The sequence below is a fragment of the Merops nubicus genome, unplaced genomic scaffold (genome assembly GCF_000691845.1).
Source record: "Merops nubicus isolate BGI_N331 unplaced genomic scaffold, ASM69184v1 scaffold4585, whole genome shotgun sequence".
Taxonomy (NCBI): Eukaryota; Metazoa; Chordata; class Aves; order Coraciiformes; family Meropidae; genus Merops; species Merops nubicus.
Genome location: NW_008607463.1, coordinates 26,095 through 38,459, shown reverse-complemented (window position 1 = coordinate 38,459; position 12,365 = coordinate 26,095). Strand labels below are relative to the sequence as shown.

At 37.1% G+C, this 12,365-nt stretch overlaps 1 protein-coding gene across 1 annotated transcript in view; it reads left to right on the top strand.

Moving 5' to 3' along the window:
- LOC103772596 (intron-binding protein aquarius-like) overlaps positions 1 to 12,365 on the top strand; it is a gene marked incomplete at both ends in the record, with an annotated part of 39,689 nt that overhangs the window by 2,150 nt on the left and 25,174 nt on the right. The window contains 9 exon segments of the mRNA XM_008939931.1: positions 10 to 50; positions 1,319 to 1,354; positions 3,621 to 3,741; positions 6,101 to 6,241; positions 7,874 to 7,942; positions 8,400 to 8,500; positions 9,176 to 9,252; positions 10,558 to 10,626; positions 10,946 to 10,952. Of these exon segments, the coding sequence (XP_008938179.1) occupies positions 10 to 50; positions 1,319 to 1,354; positions 3,621 to 3,741; positions 6,101 to 6,241; positions 7,874 to 7,942; positions 8,400 to 8,500; positions 9,176 to 9,252; positions 10,558 to 10,626; positions 10,946 to 10,952 (662 nt within the window).

Below are 12,365 nucleotides of genomic sequence, written 5' to 3'. Positions count from 1 at the left end.
TTTCCCTAGGTTATTGAAGATGTATATATAAAAGAAATTGTCAAGTCAAAGTAAGTATACTAGTCACTTTCACTTACAGACAAGCATTCCAACATTTTCTACATTGAAGTGGTTTCTCATGTTTCACAGAGTATTTTAAGATGCATTAACATGCTGAGAGCAGATGAAAATGACTCGTGTGTTTGAGTCATTTAATCATTATAGTATTTCAAATGAATAATGTAGCAAAAAGAATGCTTAGTGAGCTCATAGTCCTTAAATGGGATGGTTGGACATGGTCCTTTTTGGTTTCTTGATCGGGTAGTCTATTGTGGTTTATGTTGGTTTTGTTGTGATGGTTATAGAAGGCTAATCCCTTCTTTTGTTACTAAAGTATGTAAAGAAAAAAGTCTAGAGGCCAACTAGACTAGGTTGCTCAAGGCCTCATCCAGCCTGGCCTTGAACACCTACAGGGAGGGGGCACCCACGACCTCTCTGGGCAATCTCTTCCAAAGTCTCGCCAGCTTCATCCTAAGATCTAGTCTAAACCTACTCTTCTTCAGTTTTAAACCATTTCCCCTTGTCCTGTCACTACACGCTTGTCTGAAAAGTCCCTCTCCAGCCTTGCTGTAGCTTCCCTTCAGGTACTGGAAGGCATTTACAAGGTCCCCCCAGAGTCTTCTCTTCTCTAGGCTGAACAATCCCAGTGCCCTCAGCCTCAATCCCAGTGCCCTCAGCCTATTCTTATAGCCGAGATGTTAGCTAGAGGAGACAAAGAATACAAGGTAAACTACATTCTCAAGCAGTGTGTATAGAAAAGGGTTGTAACCATTGCTGTTTGGAGTTTTTCAGGGGAAGTTTGAGTTCTGCAGCAAATTGTGTTTATGATTCATTATTAAAGTAATCTACAAATTAACCATGCAAGATCAGAGCAAAATTCCATTTCCAGTCACTAAGAGATACCATTGCAAACAAATTAAATACAGAGATATAGTTTTTCACAAGAACTCTCAGTTTCTACCAATTTATACTTTCAAGGGTCTTGGAAGCGGTGTCTCCATATGAAAAAGATCTAGATGGTTTGGTTTTTTGTAATGTGAAATTCGTGGGTTAATAAACCTGCATGGACTTTAGCTTCCACAGTGTTACAGCAGACACTTCTGCATTCAGGTGGTAGCTCTTGCATGGAAATGGGGAGGCAGAAATAATTCTCAGATTATTTCTAAAGATTTCATTATATAACAAAATAAGGGAAAAATATAGCTGTTTTGCGTGCAGCTACATTTTGTGTATAGGAGGTTTTCTTTCCTGTGTTAATTAATTACTTTTTCTTTTTTAGGTTTGCTATTAGAAAAATAATGCTTCTTGAATTCAGGTAAGCTAATTGGAGTGAAATTTTAAGTTATTTTTTCATAGGAACTCATAAAGATGAGAAGCAAATGCAAGGTAGTAAGTCAGTTTGAAGGTGGTGTACTGTTTTGTTCCTACTACTAAAGCCTTGAATTGTTTACCTATGAAAATTGAGGACAGCTTAATTTAAGGATGAAATAATTTCATAAGTGTAAGGAACATACCAGAGTGTCTTGGCAGTAGATGGGTTTATGATTGTGAATTTCTGGTGTGAGGGAAGCGCTGATGAAGAGAGTGTGAATGAAACATGAAAAACTTGGGTCTATAGTTTGGAGTGTGTCAGAACTCATCAAAGTCAGATGAATTTTTTGGATTAAGTCTCCTAGTGTGAGGGTAAAAATGAATTGTACTGCAGAAGCATCACTAAGAGTTTTTTCACTTGAAAAGAAATGGAAATCTGTTTTGAAGATTCTTAGCTACTTCAGACTTCCCTGGGAGATTGTCTAAAATGATAAAAATATTTGCATTATTTATATATTTAAAACCATTGTATTTAGTGTTCTGTTTGACTGTTTTCTCTCTCAAATCCTATGAGCAGATAGAATGAGTTGGTGTGTGGTTGAGAGAGATTTTGTTTCAAAAGGCTGACATATATAAGTAGAATCACTAACTAGGAAGTTTCCTACCTCTTTATTAGAAAAGGCAGAAGAGAAAGTGTAGGCTGTGGCGTGGGATTTGACACTAACAAATGGCATGTTGCTAGCATGACTTCTAGAATTCGTATGCCCACAGTACCATGGCATTAGAGGATTTTATCCTTTCTGTGAACATTCTTAATGCTACAAGCCCATAGTATAATTTTAGTATTTTTTGGTCTATAGCCCCATCTACTGCTATTTGTCCTGTAAGTCATTTTCTTTCTTCCTCTCACTACTGCCATCTGTCCATCAAGCTCTCCTGTCTTCACACACATGAGATTTTACTGTTCTTCATTCTTGCTCACATATGTTTATCCTCACTTGGGGGCATTATAGTGTTTTTAGTAAAATATATTGAAGTTTATTGTAATTCCTGAATAAAATGGTATATGGAGTTCTGTGGATTGTGGGGCATGGGAGTGGATTTTCCCCCTCCTGTTGGGAAATCCAGGCTCTTGGGAAGCAGCATATATTTCATCTTGTATGTGTCTATTAAGTTGTCTCAGCTCCATCTGAAGCATTTTGGCTGAACTTCCAGATAGTGTACATTCCTGTCTGACCATTACTGAGCCTTTTGCTCCTGGTTACGTACAAGTTCTCACTGTCTTTTTTCACCACCATCTCTGGTACTTGTCTTTTCTGTAACTATTGAAGTAGCTTACTGAAAGATGTCAGAAAAGTAAGCTGTGGAAAAAAAATAAATGGGTAAAACTGAGTTGGCTGAAGGGTCAAGAGAATGTTAGAGCAGACATTGAGAGGAGGGAATGGACGAGCAGCTAGTTTGGGAGGAAACAAGACTTTCCACTTTCTGGTGGCAGTTGTTTAAGTAGTACAAGGTGCAGGTGTGCTGTTGAGAATGATGGATTTAAGGATTTTCCTTCTCAAGTGTAGCTATCCTGAATAGCTTCAGGATGTCCAAATAGCCTTTCACCTCTAAGTGATAATTTTAAGAGTTCCTCTATGAGAAATGGGATCTATTAATGAAGAAGAAACTTTTACTTCTGGGAAATTGCTATTTTACAGTGTCCAGTATTTTTTTTTCACCTTCTTGAAAACATTTAATTGCTTCCCTAATATTCAATGCTTTATTTTAGTGACACAGTAATATCATTTTTTATTGCCTTTATATGATTTAGAAGCATAAAATTGCTTGAGATGACTCCTAATTTTTTAAAAGAAAGGGAATTTAATAACACGAATACTGTTATACAGTAGTAATCCTTTGGACTTTATACTCAGAAATACTGCATGTGACATTCTTTAGGCAAGTTAAGTTCTTTGGTATTTTTATTCTTGGAAAGTAAATATGAATTCATGTTATGACTTTGTATTGAGCTGTGGCTACTTGCTACACTTCAAAACTCTCTGGTGAATGTGTCTTCTTGATAAGAAACTCATCTGTCTCTTGTAGGAGTTACTAAGTCTAACAAGTTTTGCTGCAGTGACCTAGATGAGTGGTAACTTCAGGAACTACTCACAAAGATGGCTTTAAGGAGAGGGAGGAAAAAACTCCTGTGGATAACTGCTCTTTTAAATGAGTGACAGATTATGTGGGTGGTAGCAACTAATGAAATATTCTTTGTCTTCTCACAGCCAGTACCTTGAAAATTACCTATGGATGAATTATTCTCCAGAGGTGTCCAGTAAGGCATATTTAATGTCAATCTGCTGTATGGTGAATGAGAAGTTCAGAGAGAATGTCCCTGCGTGGGAGGTAACCAATTTCATTTACAGCTAGAATTGATCCACAAGTCTTTTGTGATATGCTCACTGACAGAAGGTAGCAGAGCTTGTAGTGTTAAAAGTGAATGGTATCTCAGCTGGAATATCTCATAAGGTGTTTTAAAATGTGTGTTATTTTCAGAGAAAGCAAAAGTTGGGCAGAAAAGTCCTTGCTCTGATATTGAAAGAAAAAGGATTTTTCTATATGCAGATCTAAGAAGGCACCACTGAAAGTCTAATGTATTATCAAGAAGGCACCACTGAAAGTCTAATGTATTATCCAATACTGTCTTGCTTAAAACCCGTGATTGTGGTTTTGTAGCTTTCTTGCATGAAATTTTATATGAAGATAATATCTTATTCTGCTATTGTATGTACTGGGTTTTGTAATAATAGGTATAGAAATGATTTAGTATTTCTACAGACAGTCCAGTTCTCACAGAGTGTCTCAGCAATGTGAGAGCGTAGTTAGAAGTTCTGTGCAAGCATTGCTGCAGAAGCATGCTTACTCTGATAGTACTGCCATTACTTCAGTGCTGGCAAAGCACAAAGGATTAATATATTGCCCATATCATGCCCATCTCTTTATTTTGTTCTGGCATACGTACTTGTCTTGCCAATTACTAGGCCTGTCATGAATGACACAGCCAGCAGAAAGACAAACCAGTAAGTTGACTGTATTTGATACAGAAAAGACATTCCATGAATAACCGCCGGGGGTACAAACAAGTCAATTAGTTCACACACAATCAACATCTATTACTTTTCAAAAATATATTTAGAGGGTTTCAAACCTGCTGGTTTTGCCCGGGAGGAAAACACCCCCAGCGGGACCCCAGTAGTACCTCCAGGGTGGTCGTCAGCAAAGAGGAGGGCAGTGGCGAGTAAAGGAGGGATGGGCAACGATCGCTTTCTTCCAAAGTAAAAGGTTTTAATAACATGAAAATAACAAACAAAAAACACCTGAGGCAGGCACTGAGCAGTGCCCACCCCAGGGGAGAAGCAAAAGAGCATGTGGCCTTGGGGCCAGGGGTTTTTAACAGGTAGGTAGGTGGGTTTACAAAGGCATTGTCCTGTAAGGATACACGGATGGGTTACCTACAGGTCAGGGGTCCAGTGGGTGTTAGGGGATTGGTCTTCTGGTGGCTAAGCCAACCACAACCTGGGAAAGATGGAAAATTCTGGATGTGTGCCCATGTCTGGGGACAAAGAGGCAACAGAAACCTCTGTCTCCAGGAGGCGCACTGCAACAAACATCACCCCCAACGACCCCAACAACGATATTCCCCGACCGACAATAGGTGGAACAAATAAGGAACCAGTTTCCCATAGATGGAATGGGAAACAGCCAGGTCAACAGGTTAATGACATAGGATAAAGGTAGCCACATAGCCATCTTTTACTCTCCTAGCCTGCATTTACAAAGGCCTAACCTGACTGGGGCCCAGCTCCAGGAGAGTCAGGAGGTCTGCCCTGAACCAGGAAGCTCTGGGGAGTGCACTCCACAGAGCCGACACTCCTGACTTTCTGCAAGTGGTCCCAGCTTTTATCCCCAAGCAGACACCTGACCTTTGTCAACTCAATGCAGGACCCCTGGGGCTCATTTCCCTTATGGCTCTCCCTGCAGGGCCGGCCGCACCCTGGGGGGGAGCTATAAGGCAAACTCACCACCTCTTTATGAAGGGCTGTGGGAATCACCCATATGTCAACCTTAATTCAGGGCTCAAACCCCAGCATTTCAATGCTGAATGCAGAATGACAGGTGTGTGTTACTTTCCAAGCAGCTTGGTTAAATTTGTTATTTGGTTCACGGCTGCTCTCGCAAAGAACATTTTTATTTCAACAACAATTTGGTTTATCTTTGTACTGCTGAAGTAGCTGGATGGGTGTTCCATAACTGTAATTAATTTCTGGTGATTTTTACCTGCTCAGTTTTTGCCGATCATTAAAGAGTTGCCATGGTTTTGGTCAAAATCTACCAATTCTCATCTAACCTATGTCATTTTACAGTAATTCTGTATAATCACCAGTTGAATGCTCTCCCAACGCAATCCACTCCACTTGTGCTTCTTGCTCGGTTTGCCCCATACATCACCTCTGTTTGACTACGCAGAAGGCAGTGGTCCCACTCAGAGCATTCCTCCTTTAGTGTGAGGATCCGTGGTCAGGAGGACGTCATTAGTCAGTTTTACTTGTCCTGCCTGGTCAGAATAAATGAAAAAGAGGAAAAAACTAAGCCTTCCTTTTATAGATTTGAAGGGATTTAAGGAACTTAAGCTGTGTTATATGAATGAAGATTGAAATTATTTGTATTAACCTGACTCAAAATCGACTTTCTCTTGTATTCCTAGACATTCAAAAAGAAGCCAGAACACTTTCCCTTCTTTTTCAAACGCATACTGGAGGCATCACTCGTTGAAAATGAGAGTGAATACTCTCTGCATGAACAGACAGTCCTCCTGCTCTTTCTTGATCATTGTTTCAATAGCTTGGTATGTTGAAAGTAACTATAATACCTCCAGGGTGTTTATGTTGTTTTATGTTAATAGCAGCCTCGTTTGAGCAATTTCTTACAAGACAGATGAAGCAAAATTCCCACTTAACGAAGAAGATGGTACCAGAGTACTTTTATCCCTTTTTGACTCTTTCTTTCTCTCGTCACATTTGCCTTTGTCTGACACAGGGCCATAAAAGAGACTTTAAAATAGAGAATTTGCACTTACTGCTATTTGAAGGCATGTATTCAGACTTCTATTGGAAGTGGTGCTTAAAAATATATATTTATATTTGAAAAGGTGCTTTACATTTAAAAGCACATTACTTACTACTGTGCTCTTTTCAGTTTTGCCTGGATACTGCACAAAATTATTTCCATTAACTGTTGAGAAATATAGGTGTTTTTTTTCACTATTGAAACCAGGTTTAGATACTATTTCCATCTGCACTTCTGAGTTACTTGTAAGAAAGCATTGAAACAAGTTGTATTCTAAATCTGTAATAAAAACATAGGTACAGATCCTAAGTAGAAAGTGTGGAGAATAATTTACAGTTATCTGTTATATTAAACAGTACTCTTACTTCTTTTGCTGCTGAGCTTTTTCTTTACTTACATTGCACACAGGATGTATCAGTCAAAATCAGGGTCTGCTCAAGCAAAGAACAAAGTTGTGTCTTGCAGTTAAAACAATTTTAAAAGTATTATTTGATTTTGGAATTAGGAATTATTATGGATGCAAGTAACCATCCTGAACCTTATGTGTACAGTTTGAGGTAGTGTTTTTCTGTAGTGGCTATGGTACAACAAATCTTCATTTTAAAGCAGGGTTTGATAGTGACTGTATGAAATACTACTTGCAGAGCACATTTCTCCTCTAACATGGTATGGAAGCCAGTAAAAAAGTGCTTGGAAGAGCAAACTGCCATTAGAAGCTGCCCTTCTTTGTGAAATATAGAACTGAATAGCCACAGTCGTGTTTTAAGTAAGGAGCACCGAAGTGTGACATTTCAGAATGCTGAGACTAGGGTATTTGTTTATGAAGACATATTCAAGTTGTTCATGGACATTTTTCAGTAGTTTAAGAAAGAAAGAAAACTGTGGATTCAGATCACAGGCAGAGTTGGAGAGAGAAATTTGAAGTCACAGTTGTAGTTACATAAATTATAGAGAAAATTAGTTATTTTAGATAATTGCAAGAGTGTAGATGAAGTAGGAGAAAGTTGAAAAATGAAGGGCTTCAAGAGAGAAAGAGTACAGTAAAAAACAAATGGAGAAAGCATAGTAAGAAAGCTCAGTTCAAGAAGAAAGAATGACTGAAGAAGGAATGTTAGTTCTTACCAGCATCTTTGCTAAAATAGTTACATGGATAGGGCCTCTGCTGAAGTATTAAGAACTGACAGAATCCATTAAAAGAAACTAAATGTGAAAGTCTTGAAGAGTTCTAAGTGTACTGGGTAGGGCTGTTGTGCAGTTTCCTGTTAGGAAATTGTGAAATCTTAATACAACAACATACATTTTTTTTTCAGATGGTAATATATATTGATGTATTTTGTCAGATACGCACATCAGAAAAAAAAATTAAATAAAGACCACAACAAACCAAACATTTTCTCTAACTTTGTAACAGGAAGTGGATTTGATCAGAAGTCAAGTGCAGCAGCTCATTTCCTTACCCATGTGGATGGCTCTACAACCTGTAAGCATAACACTGTACACTGGAAAAGCAATCTTTTAGGCATTATCCAAGTCCTGTAAAGTGAATTCTTATCAAATACTGTCAGGGAAGTCAAATATTTCAAGCTGCCTGCATGGCTATGGAATTATATTTGTGTGCTTGGTAAAATTGTCTTTCTTGTTTGTGGCTGTAATTGTAATTATTTATGTAATTTTTCACAAAACTGAAGTTGTGTTGCTTAGAGGTTCTTCAGGCTGTAATGTAGGTGTGACCATGAGATCACTGACATCTTGCCACGGCTTCACTCTATACCAGGATTACTCTTTTGTTTCAGTGATACTTATTGATATTAGTCTCAGACAGTTACTTATTTAAGTTTGTTGCATGCTTTTTCTTTTTTAATAAGAAGACTGTATTGTATTTTTCTCTCCTGTGGAAAAAAGGATTCTTGATGACTGAAAACACTTTAACATTTCAGAAACGACTGGAACAAGAGCTGAAAAAGACACCAAAACTAAGAAAATTCTGGAATCTAATTAAGAAAAATGATGAGAAAATGGATCAGGAGGCAAGAATGCAGTATGTTACAGAAGCATTTCTTCATGTTAAATCCAGAGCCCTTAATGCATTCATTGTGTGTCAGCTAAAATAAGTTGTTTCAATAAAAAATAACAGTTTTTAAAAGAACTCTGAAGATGGCAGATAAGGATTAATCATATGTAGTCTCCTGGAAACTGTTTTGGTTTTCAGTAGTCTTTATGCAAAATACTGATATAGAATTTAATATTTTATTTGATCCATGATTTTTTGATAGTAAATCTTAAGGCTATAGGATGAAACCTGTAAGAATATTCATGTACGTTACTTATATTTTTACATGATCTTTAGCAAACGTCTAGCTCTTAAGCAAGTAGTGTTTGCAAGTATTTGAATAAATTTGTGTGCATCTTGCCAAAGTTAAATGTACCAATACTTTTGTGTTGCAATATGATTAGGTGTAGGTGGTGACATCCTCTTTGACTCAGTTGAGGCATGGGTTGTTAATCCTTTCTGTGCCTAAAAATGTAGAGACTGCTGGTCTGTCTGCCTGAGTGCAGTGAGGAAAACTATCTAAACAGCTTTTAGGTGTTTCAAAGCAACCTGCTACTGTTATATAAGTTTTAAGGCAGCTAACTTTGTGTTTAGTGAAAGGTGTATCATACTTCTAGTCTGCATTTAAAGGAATTAATGCTTCTGTTATATGTCTGATTTTAGAGCATATCGGGAGAGAAGGTTCCTTTCACAGCTCATTCAGAAATTCATTTCTGTGCTAAAATCAATACCTGTCTCAGGTAACTATGGTTTTTATGATCCTTTGTTATCTGGTAATATGTCTTGAATTCTTGTCAGTTACTGAAGCAACTGTTGCTTAGGATACCAGCTTGAGGTTGGAGACCTTATTTGGATGGGGTTTTAGTGAAATCCGTGCCTGTCTGTGTGGATTTCATGTCAAAATCGGTATTCAGATCTGCATATGCTTTAAAAATGAAATAACAGAAGGCTATGTTAAGCCTTTTCTTCTGTGCAGTATGGACTTAATTTTAAAAAAGATATTTCTGGGTACTGATATTGTTGTGTGCATACAGCCTTCTTACAGCATTAAAGCATTTCAGACATACTTAATGTCTTGTTAAACAGGTGGTGTAAGGGCATGTCATGAGGCTCTGTTCTGTCAGTACTGTTGATTTATGGTAAGAACAAAAGCCTAAGTGGAAAGAAATTCTGTAAGATTTGACTGCTCTTGATTTATAAGTAATTGTGACAAGGAAAATTATATGCATGCCTGATTTAGACAGGAAAAGTGTTTGTACAGGAAACACTTTTAGGTATTAGCCTTTTGACAAAAAAGGCTTATTATGCTCTAAGCACAGCATAATTGGAGTGAAATCACTTCCCAGAGTTCTGCTTTTACTCTTAAACTTCTAGCAAACTTCAGCTCATAACTGAGCTGTAAGGGGAAATTTTGTGTATTGTGGCTTCCTCAGAAATGATATACCCATGCCCTCTGTTTTCCCAAATATACAAGACCTGTTTTAGCAAGATTTATATTAATAGTTCTTCGGAGGCTTTAGGAAATAGATATTCATTAAAGCAAACTTGGTGTTCTGTTTATGTTTTAACTTGATGCCTTAGTAGTCAGTTCCTAAGGTTTCTCAGTAGTCACTACTGTGTACCTTTGAATATTGTCAAAGCCTTTTGCACACACCTTGACTGCAGCTTTTAAATAGGTATTTTTTTGAATACCCAAAGTTAAAAGTTCTTAAGAAGCTTAGTAGGTCATTGGTATCTTGGGGAAATGTGCATTTTTATGTCACATTGGGTTTTTGTTTTTTTTTTTTTTTTTTTCAGAGTGGATAAAATCACTCGTGAAACTCTGGTTCCGTTACTTTCTTGTATCCAGAACTTTTCTGTCTTGCACTGAAAGAAAAGACTGTTTTAGAGAGAGAAGAACGTGCTAGTTAAATTTTTAATCTGGTTAAAAGATAATTCTGGTATATTGGCAGCTTTTATTACATTTTTTAAGAGTAGATCAAGCACAAATATATTGTGGTATAGATAAGCTGCAAAACAATTTTACCTTTTTTTTTTCTATCTAGGTCCTATTTCTATGGACAAAGTTCATTACTGTGAGAGATTCATTGAACTCATGCTAGATCTTGAGGTAAGTTATTAAATTGTTTCAACCTGTTTCCAGGTGTACTTTCCTTGATTTGAAATGTTTGAAGTCATTATTGCAGCCTTATTCCAGTTGGTGGGTGGTTACATCACATTTGTGCTTGACAGTGGTTTTTTGTCTGTAAATGGGAGGTTGTAGCTATGCAGCCACGTTAGGAAGCAACTAATAATGTTTACAAACCAGATTAACTGTTAGAGAAAGCTAGGATCCTAAATTGCTCAGTGAAGATTTTGTTAATTGCAGTAGTGATAGTAATTCTGGCAAATAATGAAATGATGCTTTAATCCACTAGGAATAAACCTGAAGAGTTCTTCCTGGTGCATAATAAGTCACTCAGAGTATCTTTTGTGTTGTGTGATCCCAGAAAGCATTTGTAGTTTTGAAATGCTAACTATTTTGTTTGCCTAGAGTAATTATTCAGAAGTAACAGTTCCGATGATCTTGATTTGTTACAGAGTAATAGGAGGCGAAGCAAGGTTTTGTGGCAATTTTCAGCAGGTACTGACTGCTGAAGTTGGACAATTTTAAACTCCACAGTACCAGTATTAAAAATAAAATACATTAATTTATGGTTTATCACATGAGTAGCAATTGATTTAAAATAACTTCAAATTTTGAAGACACTTGGAAATAAGACCGTTTTCTGTAACAGTAAGCACAGGGAACTTCAAAATTGTTTGAACTGACATGGGCTAACTGTCCTCTGCTAAATCCCTTATGTAGCCTGTGTTTGTAGTTTAGATGAATTCTTTAAATTAGTGCTTGTTGTTTTATGGCTACAATATACAGTCATAGGGGAAAATGTGCATTTGAAGTCAGGTCTGGCTGTTAGCCAGAATGCTTAGAGGCAGGGCATTTAATGTGGGTTCCTCCTGGCTATTACAGGAAGGTCAGAATTCAGACAGTTTATGAAGCTTGTTTAAGTGACTGGAACAAGCAAATGAGAACTTAGCTGTAAATCCAAGTCGTTTTGCCTTGGTAGCACGTACTGTGCTAATGGGTTCTTTTCCCTTTGTTGAAGCTTTTTTCAGACTATTACTGTTTCATATTACAGTATATAGACTGTCATCAAAACTTGGTGGTTTGATAAATTGAGAGAAATTACTCCATGGGAAGTGTACTACTGTATACTGTTGAACAGTGCTATGTACAGCAGCTTAAGCTATTTACATTGAGAAAAAATGATCTGTATTTTGTTTACAAAAAGCTTTTATAGGTTTTTAACTAAGATTTGAAAAATTCTTAGGTTTAACTTGATTATCTTACAAAGAAGATGCCATGTCTTATTTAGAAGTAACAGTTTGCAATCTTGAGAAAAACAAGCTTAAAATTAATGAAATTAGTATTGAAACCCAACATTTAAAACAATGTTGTAGCAGTTTGACAAATCTTTTGTACCACACAGTCATTATGTAGACACTGAGTAGTAGAACAACTGATTTCTTTAATTATTTACTTCTATAATTGGCAGGATGCAATCTCAGTAGTGGCAAGTTTGTGCCATACTCCAAATCATACTAAAAACTGTGTTCTTAGCAGCCTACCTGCATAAAAGCAGTGTCCTGGTGTACATAAATGCTGCTTTAATGTGAGAACCTCTGCTAGGGTATTGGATATCTTAAGTAACTGTTCAGTGATCTATCTCGGTATGCCACCTTGAAATGGAAAATAATGAGAAAACATGATTTCTTACATTTTGAAGAATTGCTCTTATTAATGTGAGGTTGT